The following is a 21,412-nucleotide window of genomic DNA, read 5'->3' on the forward strand; positions in this document are numbered from 1 at the left end:
CAATTTATAAAAAAATAAATAAATATTTAGATTTTAAAAATTATAAATAAGAAACATTTAGTCCTTGAATTCAATAAATAAACAAATTATTTTGCATAAAAACATTAAAGATATATTGACCATTATTAAATTTAACAATTTTAAAAAATTAAATTATCAATCATAAAAGTCTTATTAGATTAAATAAGACTACATTAAAAAGTAAATTTTTTAAAAATATATTATCAAAAAATTTAAAATTTAAATAAAGAAATTTTTTTTTAAAATTAAAAATTTAATATAAAAAGAAGAATTTTGTTAACTTCAATTTTTAAATCTGAGTTTAAACATTTATAAATAATTTTTTTAAAAAAAATACATAATTATTGTATTGAAATTATAAAAATATAATAAATATTTTATTTTTTAATAAAATTTTATTATTATTAACTATTTATAGAGTTAAAGTTAATAAAATTTTTAAAAAAATAGTTGATATATTGAAAAAAATAATTTTTAAAATAATTTTTATTAAAAATAACTTTTTAAAACTCAAATATAACATATAAATATCAATCAACAATGAAAGATTTTTTTGACAAAAGCTAAAATTTAATTGAATTTGTAAAAAGTATTTTTATGTTATTTATTAAATTTATTAAATACTTTTACTTTTATTTTGATAATTCACAATAAAAATAAAAAATAATTTTAGGCCAGATAAATTTTAAATTTTAATTAATAAATAAAAAATAGAGTATAAAGAACTTAAGTTAATTTTTATCATCTGATGAAACGATAATTTTCTTCAAAATGGGTGAAATATCTAATCCAACTGAGGAACGCTTCTATTTGTATTCGTTAATATATTTTTTGAAGAGAAAAATTGATGCGAGAGACGGAAAATATTTCCCATCGAAGCAATTTTGTTATATTCTGTTGTGACGGTGGCCGAGTGTCCGAGTCGGAGTCCGAGTTGACCCGCCGCGCTTTCATACTGATTCGTTGGTTCTCTCCGATCCACAAACCATACCCGTTTTGTTTCTTTGGGAAGCAGAATAGAAGAATTGTTACCATTGGTGCACCCTCCCTCACCTGATTCCGTGGATCTGCAAACTGGCTATGGACTACGAACCCTACGACAGTAGCGGTAAGCTCATTCACTTCCCCTTAGGGTTTCTCTTTCTTTCGTTCTTTAACTCCTCAATTTGTTCGGTTTTAATTTCTGGTTCTGACAGAAAACAATACAATTACCCTTTTAGTTTAGGGTTTCTTTGTGTTTATGAACATACGGTTTCCGATAAGTTCGAACTAGGATAAGGCTCTTCCTTTCTTCTTCTTGCTCGTTTGGGTTGACCTAAAATCTTTGGGGGGGGGGGGGGAGGATTATAATTTTAATCCCTATAATTAAATGTTTGGGTTCTCAAAGATGTCTTTTTTCTACCTTGTTCTGTTGAACAGTTTACTGTAATACTGACCAACTTTGAATTCCAATTCAGAAAGGGTCACTGTATGACTGCATTTTTTAATGGGTCAAATGCTCGCATTGATGCTTAATAATAGTAATTCATAAGTGGTGAGATTGAGAAGTTGGTGGCTTCAAGCATAAATTTTTCTTTTCCCTTAACAATTGATTGTTCTGCTGTGTGTTGGTTATATAGTTGATACTGCAGCTTCTTATGCGGAGGGGTAGTAGTTAGAATGCATGCATTTCCTGTTCATGAAAATTGATATTAGTTTTTCACCGAAAAATATAGTTGTTGATATTTGCTTCGCGGGTATTCAATGTCTGGACTTGCTCATTTTATACATTGGCTTAATTGTAATGATTGCAGGAACTGATGATGATCTTCCGCCAACGCATCAAAATAGAATTCCTAGGGGAGGAGGTCGGCTTGCTGGGAATGGAAGATCTGCTGTTGGCACGATTCCATACCCCAGGATGTATGGTGAAATTGATATGGAAACCCAAATTCATCAACTCGAGCAAGAAGCATACAGTTCAGTTCTAAGAGCCTTTAAAGCTCAAGCTGATGCCATTACTTGGGTATATTTTATTATTTTGTTTCTTCAAATCTAATATCTGTAAATTCTTTTTGATCAGGTTTAAATGATTGCTACATGACGTGTCTTTTATTCAGGAGAAAGAAAGCTTGATTACAGAGCTGAGAAAAGAACTGAGATTATCAAATGAGGAACACAGAGAACTTCTGGGTCGGGTTAATGCAGATGATGTGATACGGAGGATAAGGTTTGGTAAAATTGTTAAGCAAGATTTCTTGTTTGTCTATATATGCTTTAGAAATGAGTTTGTTATGAATTTTCACATGCAAACTGTTATTTTTGTTAATCAATGCTTTTGTTGGATAATGACATCAGAGAATGGAGACAAGCAGGTGGCCATCAGCCTGGCCTAGTGAATACTGGTCAAGGTCTTCATGATTCAATTCCCAGTCCCACAGTATCTGCATCTCGCAAAAAGCAGAAGGTTACACCATCTGTCCCATCACGATCGTTTGGTGGGCCTTCTCCTCCATTTCACCCCCAAACAGTGACTGCACCCCACCAGCCATCTTCTTCTGCAGCAAAACGAGGATCTGTACCTGGATCAAAGGGAAAGAAACACAAACCTGTAAGTTGGCAATATATTTATTTTATGGTGCTCTTTTCTTTGTTTATATGTTCACTGAGCTCTGGTTTGGTGACATTATTGTGTTTTGTTTGTCCTTTCATTTCCAGGGTCAAGTATTACCTGGTGTATCTGCAATGAAGCAGTATCCTTCCTCAGGACAAGGTGGAAGAAACCAAGTACCTAATAGAGCTGTCATGGGTGAGCTTGCTGAGGGAGCATCATTTGATTTGTTGATTGGTAGGAGAGTACGGACAAGATGGCCTGATGACAATAACTTCTACGAAGCTGTTATTACAGACTACAATCCAGCTGATGTATTTACATCCCCTAAATATTTAGGAATTTGTATTCCATTAATATCTAGCTTAAATGTTTACTTTTGTTCCTAACTTTTCAGGGACGACATAATCTGGTCTATGACATGGGGAGTGCAAATGAAACATGGGAATGGGTTAATCTGTCAGAGGTATATCTAGTTCTTTATCCTGTTTCCTGTAGTGGAATATTTGCATATTTTTCTTATAATATACACTTCTTTTTATTCTAAGTTGTCTATAGTAAGCCATGGCTTTAAAAGTCCGTGGAAATGGTCAAACAACACTGAAGGGAAATGAGGAAGCAAGAAAAATGAGGCATATTCTTCTTACTTCCATTTCTTTTCCCTTGCGGAAGTAGTACTGACCAATGTTATCAATGGCGGATGGCGGCTCATGGTAGAAACCAAAAAATCTGCCATAAAGTTATGGCGGCCGCCGTGGCGGGTTATGGCGGATATAATAAAATATATAAAAAATATTATAATATGCATATATAATATTTATGTACACAGAAATTTAATATAAATGCTCAAGAAATTCTCAAGATTACATTATCATTCCAAGTAACAGTAATAGTGTAAAAGAGAAAAACACTGCAGCGAGGATGTTATATTAAACAAAAAATGTTAAAGAGAGCTTGAACAACAAAACAGAGGATGAATAGCAAAACAGATCTTGAGCAGAAAAACAAGAATGATCAGTGAATAGTAAAATAGAGCTAAAATAGAAAAGCAGAATAGATGCCAGAAAAGCTGATTTCTCCGGTGAACAGAAAAGCAGAGAAAACGCTGGAAAAACTGATTTTTCCGGCGAAATGGAGTGGGTGAGTCAGTGAGGATGGGAGAAATTGCTACGTTGAGGTTTTGGCATTTCGTGCAGAGAGGAAGAGTGTGGAGGAAGATGAAATATATGTTTTATCAAGGGTAAATGACCTTTCTACTCACAAATAATCAAAATGGTGCGTTTTAAGAAAAACAGAAAAGAGTTTCTTCCTTTCCCCAAAATTGTGCAGTAGCACCTGCGACTTCTCCCTGTTCTGGCCGTGAACCACCCGTAACTACCGCGATGTCACAAATGCCCCACGACGTGGCGGCCGACGGCTGCTCTGCACCGCACCAGCACGATAGCACAACTATTAACAAGTCACCTTAGGGTTTTCTTGCACGGTTCAACCTCTGGACTGGGTCAAATTCGCAGCCCAACCCTGCAAAAATGCCATTTTTCAACAATTTCCGCCATGGAAAAACGCCATAAAACGCTACGCTGTAATGTTGGGGTTAATTTCCGCCATGGTGTCGGCCATTTAACAACACTGGTACTGACAATGTTTCCCTGCATTGTTCTATTTAGGATTTTGTTTCTAGATGCATCCTGATGAACCCTAAAATGTTTTCCAATGCATGTGGTGGCAAAGTTCTTGTTTTTAATCTTCGAAGTTTGCAATAATAGCGAACACAAAATTGATATTTGACATAACGTGGGGGTTCGATTAATACTAAAATAGTATATAATAATGGTTGGAAACATGGGAATAAAAAACAAAAATCTTATCTTGATTTTATGATGTTTAAAATGTTTAGTACTTTTTGTTTAACTAGAGTTCCAAAGAGGTTTCATTGCTTTGGGTATGTACTATATATTATTACCCAGGAAAAAGTAAGTTTTTAATTTTATTTTTATTTTAACAAATTTCTCATTTTGCTCATTGACCCTTGTTAAAACACAAGCCTATGGGATTCCTTAGCATCTATGATTACTTGATATGTCATTGTACCTGCCATATGCAACACAAAGCATACGATGTTTGAAGATTGTTAGTCCCCCCCCACCCCCTCTCACCACCACCACCACCACCACCAAAATGCTGGCTATGCTGAAGATTGTCAGTATACAAAACTTAGCACACCTTTGTTGTTAAGACTAAAAGAACTGAGGGAAACAATCGGTAGAGCTTGTGAAAGAATGGCTGGACTTTGCAAAATAGAGTAGTCAGTCAGCAGTGGATATTACACTGCAATCTGTTACTGTGTGGTAAAGTGAATGTAGTCACTTTCAAAAGCTCATTGTATAGCATTTTTCGGTGACACATTGTGGCCTGATCAGAAGTGTGATTGTGGCTGTGTTGCTTTGGTGTTTATCTGCTGGCAGATATGGTTAGATCTGGTCTAATTCCACCTTAGGGGCTTCTTCTTATGCTTTCTGTAGTCCTTAGATTGGAGAGCCCCCTGTCTAATTCCACCTTAGGGACGGGTCCATTGGCTTGTTCTTCCTCTGTTATGTTTTTTATCTGATGATTTTTTCATCCTGTGCAATGTATACTTTTTGTTTCTTTTTCAAATAAAACTTTTTCTTCTAAGAAAATTGATTAAAAATGAAAAATAGTCCTGCCCCCCCCTCTCCCCCAAAATAAAATAAAACAAAAGAGACATCACTGTTCTTTTTATGATGATTCAAAATATTGCCCTTTCATCTTTTTGTAATTGACATTGTTGTTCTCCTCTTGATGCTAACTTGTTTTATCTTCCTATTTGGTTATTTTTTTTACACTTGTACTTCAAACATTTTTTTAGAAGTATTTTATTCCTCACTCTGGCTGCTTTGCAGTGCACTGTATTAGCATTCCTAAACAGAGTGCAAAAATGGTAGTTGGCTACACTAGGTTGAAAACTTAACAAAAACCTTATATGGGACTTATGAATGAAAAATTGGATTGGGTGGAATGAAATGCTGGACATTTCAGTAGTTTCCATTCCATTTCTTCCTATTTTAAACTATCCAAACAATGGCAACTAATATCACTCCATTCCATTTCATTTTGCTTTATTTACACCCTTAAAAATCAAGGACTTTCACCCATTCATTACTCATTGCAGTTTTGTTATGAACCTTCGCCTAGGACCTAGTCATAGGCCTAGAAGAATCCTTCTTATGACCTCTAGTGAATATGAAATTTAGGGTATGTTTGGGAAGGGGTTTTTGGAGGAGAAGGGAGGGGAGGGCATATTTTTAAATTTTAAATTAAAAGAATTATACATCATTTATGATAACAAATACATTATTAATACATTAAGTTTATGTTAATATATCAATTTTGCCTTCTCCTCTCCTCCCCTTCCCTCCAAAACCTCCATTCCTAAACAACCCCTTAGAGAATAGACTCGTCCTTGACAAAGCCTCTTTGGAGGTAATGAATTCTGAATATATTTGCTTGTCCTTCATTGAACATTGTCAGTCTTTTTATAGACTGTTCATACAATGGAGATAAATCTAATTGATATGCTTCTGTAGCAATTAAAAAAGAAATAAATTGTAAATCATGATAATATGATTGTATTTAATAAAAGGAAACAAGTCCTAAATGATGATCTTATCAATTAAAAGAAAGCAAATCCTAAATAAATTAAGGAGATTTTGCAAATAAAGAAACAAATATATCTGTTACTGTGGTGCTACATCTGCTGCTGCTGTCTTCCCTTTTTGATATTGTTGAACCCACAAACTTGTCCACATCATCACCACCCTGCTCAACTTTGAGCTTGTCCATAAGCTCAAATTTTGGTAAGCTTCTTGGAAGTGAGTAAATGGTTCCAATGTTTCGTCTTTAGGAGGATACCCAACCCAATGTACTAAGAGTTCATAATTGCCTCGATTAAATCTGCTACAAAGAATATTTTGAGGGGTTGGTAAGGCTTTGTTCTCGCTTAGCATTGATAACGTACTTGCAATAGGCGGGCAAGGACCTTGGTACTCCTTAAGGAGGGAAACATGGAATATAAATCATGGATGCATGACTCTCTAGAGGTAGTGCAAGTTTATAAGCAACATTTCCAACTCTAGCAATGATCTTGAAGGGACCAAAGTATTTGGGCAAGAACTTGTGATGCATCATGCATGTGTTTCATAACGTGAGTAGGCGATATGGTTGAAGGCCCAACCATACCAAATCTCCAACTGCAAAGGTTAATTCTTTGTGCTGAGAATCATAAGGGGCTTTCCTTCATTGTTGTGCCTAATGTGTCTATAACAAAGTTTAGTGTGAGCATCATAGATCACCACCACATCTCTTTCTCAGAGCATTGCATCAATCACTTCCTATTAGGCAGACTTCATGGAGCAGGAAAATAATTGAGGAGGTTATTTGCCATAGACCAACTAGAAAGGGGTGGGTTTTGACGGTAGTATGGTATGATGTTTTGTAGCAGTACTCGGCCCAAGGTACCCAATCAACCCATTGTTGCAGACAATCACTAGTGAGGCAGTGAAAGTACATTTCAATGGTATAATTGACTTCTTATGTGTGGCCATCTGATGGGGGTGTTAAATAGAAGAGGACATCTTGGAGCCACTAAGGCAGAATAATTCTTTATAAAAGAGATTGAGGAAAATCTTGTCATGATTTGAAACCATAGTTTTAGGAGATTGTATAAACAAAACATCTTAGCAAAGAAAATTGTAGCAATCATAATAGTTAATCCCAGATAGCGGTGCGAAGCAGCCGATCCCAAAAACACTATAGTAGGATAGCAAATAGTGGGATGATTGCTATTCTGAAAACAATCAAAACAGAGAAGGAATATAGATCAAAGAGTGGTCAGTCACCAAAGAAAGCTCTTAACACATATGGACTTGCAGGAAAACATCTCACTATCATCGGAAAACTTCTACATCTTGTTAGAAATATCTTGGCTTTTGCTAGAGATGAAGAGGACAACTGGAAAACATATTTGGTCACATTAGAATTAAGTTGGGTTTCACTGGAGATGAAAAAGATTGGAACTTGGGTGAAAATGGCGACTCACACCAGAAAGTGATGCCGGAGATAGAGGTAGGGTTTGATCTTGACTTGAGAAGATAGAAGAGAAGCACATAGCATCGCGATGTAAAAGGGAGGTGAAATCCCAAGATTGTTCCCCTTGAAAAGCATTCCAACTTCCAAAAAGGGAGGGGAAACTTGCCCTTATGCCCCTGTTTGATATAGCTGTTGTGATGGCTGCAATTTTCACCTCTAATGGCTGTGGATTGCATCACTACAGCCGCCACACAGAATTGCGATGCCACGGCCCTTGAATTGAGACATGGAGCTGCTCTGCTCCTCTACGGTCATGCTCACTATTCCCGCTATATTAGTAAATGGGTGAGCCAAAGGTAAAAGTGGGCATACTTTGAAAGCCTATCAACCACCACCATAAGGACTGTTTTACCCCCTGGGCCTTAGAAAGTCCTTCCACAAAGTCAATTGAGATATCGACCCACGTTTGGTGAGGAATAGGGAGAGGCTGAAGAAGGCCTACAGGCTGTAAATTTTACCATTGGTGGTGCTAACATACAGAATAGTTCTGCACAAATTCTAATGCTGCGTGCTTCATCCCTTTCCAATAAAAATCCTTGTGAAGTCATTGTAAGGTCTTCAACTTCAACCCACCTTTATGTGCCATATCATATCATGGGTGGGTAAAAGAATGGTGGGGTTAATTCAGTATTGGTGGATAAGAGTATAGGGTAATTAATATACCTTTGCTGTAAAGAAAATCAAATGATCATGTATAGTCCAATTTGGCCCCATCTCCCTTGTTTCAATACGCTTTTATAGGTGGGATAATTAAGGGAACTCAGTCCCTTGATGAAGGCTATCAAAGATTGCAGCTTGAGCGAAATAAACTGCCATGTGTTGAAGGAAATCCTTATCACTTCTAGATAAGGCTTAAACGACCTTATTCAATTTTCATGCCTTATACTCTACTCGATAATCAAATCCCATGAGCTTGCTAACACACTGTTGCTGTGGAGATGTAGTTTGATGTTGTTCTAACAGGTATTTGAGGTTACAATGATTGTATGAAAAAGTTTGGGCCTGATAGATGAGGTCTTCAATGAGTCACTGTCTTGGCCAGCCCAATCAATTTGCGTTTGTATGCTGTCAACTTGATGTGTTGTTTTGCAATCTTACGGCTAGAAAAGGCAATGTGATGCCCTTTTTGTTGTAAGACAGCTCCAAACCCACTATGAGAAGCATCACATTCAACCATAAATTCTTCTTCAATGTTTGGTAATTTTAAGAATAGGGGTTGTGGAAAGAGCCTCCTTTATATGAGGAGCCATTATTTTCAAAGTGTGAATCACATTACTCCAAACTACAGGATTTAATATACTTTTGTTGGTTGCTTTCCTTTAGATTCCTTGGACAACTTGTTTTTGTACTACTTCTCAGAAATAAACTTTTTTCTAAGATTTGCTTTTTCTTGATGAAGCCTTTCTAATGATAGAAAGGAAGTTACAAATCTAGTAATTTGATGTCTCACCAATTGTTTGTAAAATTTCTCAACAAAAGGTACTAGAATGACTGTAGATAAAGCCAACAACATATATTTCCCTCTAAATTGTCTTCTTTAGCAAGGGAAGTTTTCTAATATCTTCAAGCATAAGGTCTATGCAATGAGTTGCACAAGGAGTCTAATAAAGATGTGGCCTTTTTTCTTCCAACATCTTAACAATCAAGACATAATTGCATCTATTATCCGTTATAACTTGCACAACTTTATCCTCTCCAATCTCCTCCACAAGAGTATCAAGCATCTCAAATAACTCTTCACTAGTCTTCACAAACTTAGATCCATCAATGGACCTCACAAACATAGTCAAATAACTCTTCAAACATCTTTGCTTTTGATCAGTCCATGCATTTGACATGATGAAACAACCATGTTATGATCTTTCATGAGAGTTAGTATATTCTAGTTCTTTCTTAAGAAGTGAAATTCTAATATCACTATAACTTGGAGTTGGCAAATTTGGACTAAAGGCACTAACAACTGTAAGCATTTCTTGAAAGTTCTTCATTTTAACAAGGTTAAAGGAAAGACTAGCTTGATATCAAAATTGAGCTATATATTGATGGACCCTTGCCTTGGCTTCCTTGTCACATACTTCTCTTATATTTGCTTGCCTTAATTTTAACTTCTTTTTTTTCCCTCAATGGCACTTTCTGGCTTCCTACAAAACAAGTCCATTAGGCCTTTTTTTATTCTCCATAGTAATACTAAGTGTTTGACTATTCTTCTCATCCTCACTTTTATTGTAGCTTATATTTCAAAACTCCTTATATTTGGCATCTTGAAGTTTTCTTGACACTTTATCCTTTTGATATGCCTCAAGCTCTTTTTAACTTCTTTTGGATACTTGGGGCAAGCTTCACATTACCCTTCTTGGCAAGCTTTTGCATGACCCTTCTTTCAAATCTACTATTGTTTCACGCTAGTGATTCCAACACTCATGACTTCATTACAAAAATTGCATACAATATCATTTGTATCACCCTCTTTCAACAAATGAGCATATTTCCATCCCAGGTCAAAATGATTAGAAGTTCTTGAAAAATTTGATGAAGATTCTTGTTGAGCCATGTTAAAGAAAACTGAAATAAAGAGAAAAATTATTTGAGAAATAGAGAAAAAACAAAGACATTGGAGAGGGAAAACCTAAAATGAGGATTTAAGATTGGAAGTTCGAGCTAAGAGTGACGGAAATCAGTGTTTATAATCCTTGATAGACCTAACTGTTTCAGGGTTGTGAGTTCTCCCAAGGGGTTGTTACTTAATGGTGGCCCAAATTGCACATGATTGTACTCCTTAAAATGCTCCCAGCCAAGTTCCTTCTCTTTCTATTCCATTTGATCAAACCGTAGTTGTGCCTTACCCATGAGATGTAAAGTGGCTAAGCCTACCTTGTCTCCTTCATCTGTTTGTTGGTGGGTGAAGAATCTTTCACCATCGTTTCAACCACCCTAAAGGAGTCATCGCAAGTGGGAAATTTCATTTGAGTACCTCAGTACCATGGGTCCTCCTAACTGTAGTTTTGCTTTTTCCTCTGAATTTTGGCTACAGTCTCCAATTAACCCTTTTCCTAAACCACGAACTGTGATGGAAAGTTCTGCAATTTGTTCCGCTATCGCATGCTATCGAGCATTCATTTGTTCAATAAAAGCAACCAATCATTTGTTCAATAAAAGCATCCAATTTGGCTGCCAAATTCTCCACATCATCCATGACCACCAGCTTCAATGCCAAGTTGTTATGAACCTTCGCTTTGGATTCACAAACCTAGATGTGGAAGAATCCTTGTGACGTACTGTGAATATGAAGTTTAGAGACTAGACTCATCCTTGACAAAGAGGTTTATTAATTCTGTATATTTGTTTGTTCTTTATTGAAAATTGTCAGTGTTTTATAGACTGTTAATAGAATGGAGAGTAATCCAATTGATATGGTTCTATAGAAATTGGAAAAGAAATAAATCCTAAACCGTGATAATAATATGATGGTATCTAATAAAAGGAATCAAATCCTAAATAAAGGAGATTTTGTAAATAAAAGAAACAAATATATCTACTACTGTAGTGCTGCCTCTGCTGTTGCTGTCTTCCTTTTTTGATATTGCTGACCCACAAATGCATCCACATTAAGCTTCTATAGCTGCTATCCTTTTCTGTGATGCCTGCTGCGCTGAAATAGCATTATACAACCATCTGAGTGCGTTCCACCAAGTCCTATGCTATAGAAGCCACTAGTGATGACGCTGCTTTTCCATAGTATTCTTTTTGTTATTAAGACTTTACTTCCATATTCAAGTTTGTAGCTCAGGTGTGTTTGGCGAAGTTGAAATGGAAATTCCAGGACCTATTCAATGCTGAATTGATGGGAAGCAAATTAAGCACTGAATCATTTTAAATGCTGAATTGTACTAGGAGCAATTAATATAATGAATGGAAAACAGGATTGTAGTAATACTGAGTACAGACAGGAGCCTCAAATGCTGAATATTTTCTGACCTTGTGTGCATTTTTCTCATGTATTAAACAATCACTGCTAATTTACTTCAAGTGCTATGTCTTTTCATTTTCAGTCCTGAATTAAGTTTCTAAACAGACTTGCAGTGTACGTTTTTGGCTTACTGTTTTAACCTAGGAAGGACTATGTAATTTTTATTAAACATACATCATGAGTGCAATGACTGATATTGGTTGAAATTCTGAATTATATTGTGTCATTGTACATTATAATTCACATGTATATACAAGAGTCTAATCCTAATATTTTTAAATAAAATAATATCTCCAATTATTTACTAATAATCATATAAATAATAGCAATATCTAAATCTTAATAATTAGGAGATATTCTCAACACACTAGCTCAATTTGGTGAATGGATATCTATCATTCCCTGATTGCGTGAAAGATCTTGAAACTGCTTAGCTACCAATTCTTTAGTGAACATATCTGCTAGTGGATTTCCGGAAGGGACAAGTGATAGCTATGAGACCACTATCCAGTTTCTCTTTAATGAAATGCTGATCAATCTCTATGATTTGTCCTATCATGTTGGACAAGACTATGAGCTATGTTGATCGTCGGCTTGTTATCACACAATAGTTTCATAGAACCAGTGAATTTTAATACAAGGTAGTCAAGAATGATCACATAACACTGTTTCATGCTCCTCCATGTTACTAGATTTCCTCTTAGAAACATACAATGTCCTAAAGTGAGTCTTCTATCTACAATGGAACCTATATTGTTAGCATCTTTATATACCTCCAAGGAGAGAAACTCTCCCCTTTCAATGAAAATGCCTTGTTCAAGACTTTCTTTTAGATACTGGAGAATCTTGTTCATTGCTTGCAAATGTCTTTGGTATTGAATTGACTGAAAATGCTAACGGCATAAGCAATGTCAGGTCTAGTGTGAGATAGGTAGATTAATTTTTCACTAGTCTTAGGTATTGTGCTTTTGTCTACAGCAGTGCTCTCTTCTCTTCCTATGTTCCACTGGTACTCCAATAGCTTTGCATCCCAATCTTCTAGTCTCTTTGAGAAGATTTAGAACATATATTCTCTAAGAGATAAAAATTTCCTGTTTTGAGTAGGCCACTTCATTTACCAAGAAGTACTTCAGTCATCCTAGATCCTTCATTTCAAATTGTGCCGTTAGCTTCTCCATCAAGTTTTTTTTCAATCTCATCATCACTTGTAATGATCATATTATCCACATAAACTAGTAAAATTGTTAGTTACCATCTTGTGAGTGTATTATAAGAAGAGTATGATCTCCCTGACTTTGCTTGTATCCTAAGGACACCATAGCCTGAGTAAATCTCCCAAACCAAGCATAAGGAGATTGCTTAAGTTCATATAGAGTTTTCTTCAATCTCCAGACTTTGTTTCCTCCAACAATGGGGTCAAATCCTAGGGGAATATCCATATATACTTCCTCCTCTAAGTCTCCATGTAAAAATGCATTTTTTTTAACATCAAATTGATGTAAGCTCCAGCTAAAGTATGTTGCTAATGAAAAGATAATTTTCACAGTATTAATTTTTGCCGCTGGTGCAAATGTCTTCTTGCAGTTAATTCCATAAGCCTGAGTGTATCATTTTGCAACTAATTTGACCTTGTATCTGATTGATATTTAACCATGTAGATCCACTTGCAACCAACTATTTTCTTGTCCTTGGGTTGTTCTACAATCTCCCAAGTGGTATTATGTTCTAATGTGCTCATCTCTTCATTCATGGCTTGAACCTGTTTCTTCTCTTTTAAGGCTACTGACTTAGTGATATTTGAAGGATCAATAGTAGAGATAAAACTTTGATTCTACACAAATAGATGTTTAATGGATACTTGACACTTAAATGTTTTTCTTTTCTCAAACCAACAGGTAGATCATCTAGGTTAAGCTCACAATTGTTTAAAGGAATATTTGATGACTTAGGATTAATGGTACTAGAACTTACCATTGGTTCGGCTGACTGAAGTTGCTGTTGGATCAAGTTAAGCTTTCTTCTCTTCAAGACTAAAATGAGGACCAACAAATTCAACTTCATAATGACTCTCCCCTTGAAGTGAGGATGAGACTAAAATGACTTTGTCTCATTAAAGGTGACATCCACAGAAACGAAGACCTGATGACTTGAAGGATGATAACATTTATAGCTCTTTTTATTTGGAGTATACACTATGAAAATACACTTAAGAAAACAAAGATTCAACTTTCCATGATGTTGTTTACTGTGAATATGAACAATGGCAATACAACCAAAGATACGATCTTGAAGGCTGTTTAGGACAGGAACAAAAGAATGAAAGGTAGATATGGATTGAATAGGACTAGATTTGTTCAAAATATGACTTGGTAGCCTGTTTATTAAGTAAGCAACTGTTAAAACTGCTTCTCTCCAATATGATGTTGGCATTGTCATTTGAAATAAGAAAGCTTTGGTAACTTACAAGAGTTGTTGATTTTTTCTTTTTGCAACTTCATTTGTTGAGGATATACACATGTCAACTCATGAAAAACTCATTTTTCTTGTAAAAATTGAGACAAATTTTGGTTCATATATTCTCGTTCCTTATCTGTCTGTAAGGGTATAATTGCTTGTCCAAATTGAGTTTGAACTAAGTGATAAAAATTCACAAAAGTTGAGTGTAGAAGCAAGAGACCCCAAGATTGGTGTCTCTGATACCAACTTGAAATTCTGAATTGTTTTGTCATTATACCTTATAATTTACATGCATATATAGGAGTCTAATCTTAATATTCACACAGGATAATATCCTAGATTATCTTTTAATAATCATAGAGATAATGACAAATAATTACAAAGGTAATGACTATAACTAAATCCTAATAATTAGGAGATATTCTCAACATAACCCCAAGTGAAACAAAGTAACAAGCAATACTATGCTAAATTGTGGTTCTTTAATTTTAGTAAGATGGAAGAATTGCTCTTCCCTTGCATCGTGAATGTTTAATGAAATTTAGAATATGGTTTATTGTTGTTGATATGTTTAACATTTGTTAACAGTATATTATTTTTGCTAATTCAGATACAGTATCTTAACTGCAGATATCTCCTGAAGATATTCAGTGGGTAGGTGAGGATCCTGGAATCAATCACCGTGGGGGTATTGGGGGCTCTAGTCATGGGTTGAATAGGTCTGGAGGACGTGATGGTGTTCCAGGAGCTGGAAGGGGTAGGGGAACTACCAAGGGGCAATCCAGAAAAGATTTTTTGTCATCACAGAATGGCATAGGAAAGAAGGCACCTGATGATATACAAATACTTCACACAGATACACTAATCAAGGAGGTAATGGGGAATAGTTCAATCAGAATACTTTGTGAATTGTGATTGATATAATTTGATCTTTTATTCCATATATTTAATTTTCTGGTGGAATTGACAGGTGGAGAGGGTATTTAGTGCTAATCATCCTGATCCCCTTGAAATTGAGAAAGCCAAGAAAGTATTGAAGGTAAGGGAACTATTATGTTTCCCCAGTCATTATATGTACTTAAGTTGTTTGATTTTCTTGCAAATGGTGTATACGTGCCTGATCTATATTTCATTCAATGCAGGATCATGAGCAGGCTCTTATTGATGCAATTGCAAGACTAAATGATCTTTCTGATGGTGAAAGTGGTACATCTCAGTTTCCGTACCTTATGGCAGTATTCTTTCCCTTGCCTTCTAAATCATAATATTAATTGTTGGTAGCAGTGTGGAGTTGCTGACTCTAAGATATGCTCCAGTGGTATACCAGATAGGAGTGGTTGCTCCATGGAAGATAGCTGCTAGAATGAACATACTTCTAAAAAGAAGTGCAAAATACAGTTAATAATCCTAATAGTTTTAACTGTACCATAAACAAAAGAACAACTATAAACTATGACCCAATCGTAGCATGGTGAAGTTGGGATTGGCTACTCTGTTCTAAATTAAATAGTGGGAAATTATTTCGGTAGTGAATAGGTCTATTTATTGCCCAATCATCAATAAATTGGAGGGTACAACCCTAGATTTCTGAACATGCAATTTGCTTTGATTTTTATGGGGTTGGAATAATGTTAGCTTAGAATGAGTTAGTATGACCTGTTAGAGATGTTGACAAAGTATAAAACTAGTTTGTCTACACTTGTCTGTAGGATGTCTCAGACTGAGCAGATGAAAATAGAGGACAGTGGAAATGTAGTGCTATGTGAAGGTTTTTATTTCCCTTTTTATTACATAGGATTGTTATAAATTTGTAGCAGGGTTTGTAATGCGTTTCACTTCGGCTTCAATTGTTTCGCATTTTTGTTGTATCAGTGTGATGATTTTCATTTCAAACTGTTCACGTTGATATGAAATGAAATGTGATACAAGTATGATACAACATGGATATGAAAATGTCATACTACACCCATCTTTTCCATTATTTTTGTATCCACAAGCCATGTTACTATTGGTCTGAAAATGCGTTTTACCACATTGTGCGCTATTCAATTTAAACAGGTATAAATTCTGGAATCAGTTTTTTTTTTTTTCAGACCTTGATGTTGTTATTGTTTATACAGATGGGGCTGGCCACCATTTCTCGCATGCTCAATCAATGGATCGAGAATGATGGAAGGACCTGTTACATTGTACAATGAAGGCATATGGTAGCATAATATTCCGGGACAAGGGTGTATTTCTCTTTTATTATGACATAAAAGATTATTACCCTCTAACAGTTTGTAGCTGTAGGCTTGGCTCTTGTGGATTAGGCATTATGTAGGAGGGAAATTATTGTTAGTTTGATAATAATAATTTATTTGAGTTTGAAAGTTGACCTAGGACGAGTTGATATTTGTATAATACTATCCCATTAGTGATTAATGTGTGCTAGTGTATAAATTCTTGTAATTTGATCTATTAAATTGGTGTCCACTCAACTTTACTCGTTCTTTTGAGTACCTAATTTTCTTGTTTGATCCTAAATGACCTGAGCCATAATGTGAAAAATGACGTTTTTTCTTAGGATTTGGGGGAGAGGAGACTCTTGGGTATGATTGGAAGTTGAGTTTTGAAGATGGAAAAATGAAAGTATTTTTTTTTAATTTTTAATAAATATTATCTAATGTTTAAAATTTTAAAATAAAAAGTAAAATGATTGATTGATATAAATTCAATGTGGTAATTTTTTTATTTTTATAATATTATATAATTCTTTTTTTCTTTTGCTTGATAATGGGGTTTAAAAAGTCCAAAAACAAAAAAAGAGAATTAATCCAAAGATTTGAGAGCACAAATACAGAGCATGTAAGCTCTAGAAAGGATACAAGGAACTAGGAGTCTGAAGTAAAAGGTACAACGCATAAAATCCTTAAGCTTAATTTAATTCATTAGCACTTTGATTAGCTTCCTTATAAACATAGACAAATATGACAAACTGAATAAATTTGAAGTTATCCCTAATAATTTGGAATAAAAAGAAAAAGAAATGTAGGTAATTTTGAACATTCAAAATAAAATTAAGAGCATTATTAGAATCACTTTTAATCTAAATAAATTGTCTAATCTCTTAAAAACTAATTAAATTTTTAATTATATATTCTACATTTTAATAACTAATGGAGGACAAGGTCTTAATACAACATGATTTAACTGAATAAAAATTCCATTAACATTCAACTTAAGTTGACTAGCTTAGGGAGGAATCCATTTAAAACATTTGATCCCTTGCAAGTGTAGGAAGATGACTCAAACAATCCTTGTAATAGGATAAAATGTAATTAGTATAAATAAAAATTGTATGGACTAGTCTTAGAAAAAAAAAGAAAATTGTTGAAAAAAAAGGAGTCTTGATTTTTCTAAAAATGTCAAATAAGATATTCCATTTAAAAAAATGATTCTTTTTTTTATTAACTAAATTACAGAACAACCAATCAGTAGGACTAAAACTAAAGAAGTAACTTCAAAAAATCAAGTACCTCTAAACCTAGCTAACATGCATAACATATTTAGAGGCCACAACACATATAGGGCAAAGATTTAAAACAAATATATCTATCATGTATTTTTTTACTAGTTAAAATCTTATCATAGGAAATATTCTAAAAAGACAAGTTAATTTTAGGAGCATTAAAGGGAGAATTGTCAGGCTAGAGATTTATTATTGAGTAATCTATAATATTTTATACTTATTCAATGTTAATTGAAGGATTATTTGGTACTGGAATAGATTTAGATGGAGTTTGAAATTATTTAAAAAAAAAAAAGTGAATAGTACCATATGAACAGTGTCGGATAAACAGTAAAACCGCCTATGAACAGTGCAAACCGCGTACAAATCGTGTATGAACAGTGAAAACCGTGTATGTACAGTGATTGCTGACGTCATCAGTGACATCATCATGACGTCATGGCTGACGTCACATACGCGTACAGTACGCGTGCACAGTATTTTCCGACGTGAATAGTGTCCTGAACAGTGTTTCCGGCGATGAACAGTAAATTCCGCGCGGTGAACAGTAAATTTTGAAAATTTTCTATAAAAAGGGGGCTTCACACGAAATTTTCATTTCTTCACCCCTATCCAAGGTTCTCAAAGGTTCTAAGGCCAAAAACCACCATTTCTCTCATACTAAACCTTCCTAAACTTAAATTTCTCACCAGATCTGAGATTCTACGTCTATTCTGAGGGATTTGAAGTAAGTTTCTTTAAGTTTGAAGCTAGATTTACCGTTCGTTTCTCTTCTTCTTCTCTTTCTCATAGAAGTTCATGGTGTTCTTAGGAGAAACTCCGTTCTAAAGCCAAATCTTCGGTGAATCTTGCTATAAAACAAGTAATATTCGGTAGATCTAGTGTGAATCGTCGTTCTGAGGTAAGGGGAGTTTACTTTAACCTATGAACTACATTTTGAACGGTTTAATATGCTATTTCAAGATGTTTTGATATGATTTTGTTAGATCTATTGAATAAAAGTTATTTTCTAAGCTGTAACTGCTGTTAATTGATTTAAAATGCTGAGATTCTGGCTGATCTATCCTAAACTTGCCTTACCTGAGCTGTTAAAATAATTTTAGCAGTGTGCATCATGCTGAGATATATGTTTTGCATCATTATAGAGTCGAGTTACATGTTTAGGTGGGTAGACGTGTAACGGTAAGTTCATGCTGAGCTGCTGTGCTGTGCCGTCTGGATCCAGATACCGGAATGGGTCGCTCCCGGACCGGCTCGGTTCCTTCTGGATTAGTTAGGCTGTGAAACCAGTTGGAAACCGTTTTCATGTTGTGCATTAGATGGGCTGGAAATGCATGAGATTATTGCTGTGAGAAATATTTTGCTCTATATTTATGATTTTATTTTAAGTTTGGTAAGCTCACCCTTGCATTTCTTTCTATGTCGTTGTGTGCGTGTGTACTGCGATGATCGTACGGTGGTACGTGAGCAGATGTAGCAGGTGTTGCATCTACTTCACAGGCTGAGGGGCCAGTGAAGAAATGATTGAAGCTGGGGTCGAGTAATATTGCATCAAAGTTTTTTTTCCCTATATTTTGAGACCTCATGTAGAGGGAGCTATGTAGTATAATTTTGGGTATTTTGAATATTATGAACTAAATGTAATATTATGTTGTTCTGTTGGATATTTGTTGTAAAAAACTCTATTTTATTTTGAATGAGAAGAGAATTTCATAATTATATTCTCTATACTTTATTTATTTCAAATAAGTTTGTGATGTAGAAACAATGTTCTCGGTTCCTTATGAAAGGGGTCGTGACAAGAATGATTATTCATAAGATTAGTAACTAAACTATAGGCATATTTAATGACAAAAATACCATTATTAGACATATTTCAGAAAACAATATCCTTACAATTGATAAAGAAAGGGTTTGGTTTTAGCAAATTAGATCACATAGCTGTATAGGAAGAATACCCTATAATTTATCCCAATTTCAGCAGCTGTTAGAAGCAAAAAAGCTACATGAAAATTCTTATCCATTTAGGAACATGTTGAAGGGAAAACCTACTAAGGTAATTAATATCTTGAATCCAGGAATCAATCTAAAATCTAGTAGTGAATCCATCCTCTGTAAACCAACTCACACCTTGAGACAAAATAGGCCAAACAGAAATTAAATCTCTCTAAATTTGAAAAATATGATAAGAGTTATCAATTTTAAGATTATAATCAAGTTTAAATTTATATTTAGTTTTAAGAACTTAAATCATAAGTCATTTTATAAGTTGATAAACCTCTAATAAATTTCATCATGTAAGCTAAATTAAGGTTACAGAGATCTCTAAATTATAATCCCCTTCAAATTTAGGTTTACATATTTTTTACAAGTAAACCCCCAATTAATCCTAAAGATTGTAATTGTTGAGTAAATTACTCCTTAAGTTTTTTAACTGGATCTGCTAGTTCTCAACTTTGCAAACATTTGATATTTTAGTCTAACCAATAGTTTTTGTCATAAAGATGCTAACTTTTATGATGTGTCATGATAGTTGGCCAAAATGATGTCGTTTCATGTTATCTTCTTCCTTCCAATTGCATCTTGATGTTGCTTTACCAGTGAAAATCTCTTAGCTAGAGTCTTAATAGTCTCCGTAGAAACCAACCTCTCTGTCATTATCACCTATGCATTTCCCCTTATTTGAAATCCCTTTCTAGCCACCCTCGACACTACCTGCCTCACTTGTGTAGTGCCTTAGCCATTTGCCACCCTCATTGCAACCTCTTTCTTCAACGAACTAAAACTTTGAGTGACAAATCCCTTGTGTAGATTTGTACTTTAACATTAGTAATGACTCACTAAGAGATGTGGATCTAGGTCAAGAGGCCCTTAAACTGCACCACCACCATGACCTCATCTTGCCTAGGTTCATCAATAAAGAAGACTAATAGGAGAATGCAAAGAAGACAATTAAGGAAGGAAGAAAAGGCAATGATGATCAATAACAAAGGTTATGATGACAAGTTTGATGGCAATGGTGGCTAGGAACATTAGGAGTGGAGTGGAGTGAGGTGGGTCGGGTAGGGAAGGGAGGGGGAATACTAGACTCCTGACTATACCTTTGTTATTAGTGTCTTAAAATACACACATTATATCTGTATATGGTGGTTGATGATGACTATCCATGCTGGCGTAAGTCCTTTATAACTAAAGGAAGTATGTTGGTAGCAATTTAGAGGCCGTGAGTGTCACAACCCCTTTTTGAAAATGATTCGTGACATGTTACTGAATTAGATTATGTATACAATTTTCACATTTTAAAAGGAATCGAGACTTAATTCAGAGCGAATAGCGGGAACTACATAAAACTCAATACAATCAATGAAAAATAAAAGCTTAGCATTTCTATAATAGGATAAAACTTCTAGGAATCATTAAAAATTATATATATATATATATATATATATATATATATATAATTGTTCTGTAACCATATTTACATAAGAGTTACTCAATATAAAGCTAAAAAAAAAATATCCTAATCAAAATTATTTTTTTGAAAATTGTAGCTAGAAAGTCTAGATCCATCACTAAAACCTAGACTAACAAAATAAATAAAGCTACAATCTTCCTAAAAAGCATGGTGACTCCAATATTTCTCAGCCAACCTTCCAGCATAAGAGGTAGATGCATTACACGTCATAGCTGCTCATGTACC

The 21,412-nt window shown here is 34.7% G+C and overlaps 1 protein-coding gene across 1 annotated transcript; it reads left to right on the plus strand.

Moving 5' to 3' along the window:
- Positions 1-835: 835 nt before the first annotated feature.
- LOC113854276 (protein EMSY-LIKE 3-like) lies at positions 836-16,704 on the plus strand. Its single transcript, XM_027485188.1, has 10 exons — positions 836-1,129; positions 1,815-2,026; positions 2,121-2,230; positions 2,359-2,611; positions 2,719-2,925; positions 3,009-3,077; positions 14,832-15,074; positions 15,172-15,240; positions 15,344-15,407; positions 16,322-16,704. Exons 1-10 carry the CDS (start codon positions 1,102-1,104, stop codon positions 16,369-16,371), a joined length of 1,305 nt encoding a protein of 434 aa, XP_027340989.1. The 5' UTR covers positions 836-1,101; the 3' UTR covers positions 16,372-16,704.
- Positions 16,705-21,412: the final 4,708 nt, after the last annotated feature.

The sequence above is a fragment of the Abrus precatorius genome, unplaced genomic scaffold (assembly GCF_003935025.1).
Source record: "Abrus precatorius isolate BTA unplaced genomic scaffold, Abrus_2018 Scaffold11, whole genome shotgun sequence".
In the NCBI taxonomy this organism is placed as follows: domain Eukaryota; kingdom Viridiplantae; phylum Streptophyta; class Magnoliopsida; order Fabales; family Fabaceae; genus Abrus; species Abrus precatorius.

What these genes read in the sequence shown, in the direction of transcription:
- LOC113854276 (XM_027485188.1), top strand. Translation starts at nt 1,102, where the DNA reads ATGGACTACGAACCCTACGACAGTAGCG. An exon ending in CGAACCCTACGACAGTAGCG is followed by an intron (nt 1,130 to 1,814) that starts GTAAGCTCATTC and finishes TAATGATTGCAG; the next exon opens with GAACTGATGATGATCTTCCG. An exon ending in GATGTGATACGGAGGATAAG is followed by an intron (nt 2,231 to 2,358) that starts GTTTGGTAAAAT and finishes TAATGACATCAG; the next exon opens with AGAATGGAGACAAGCAGGTG.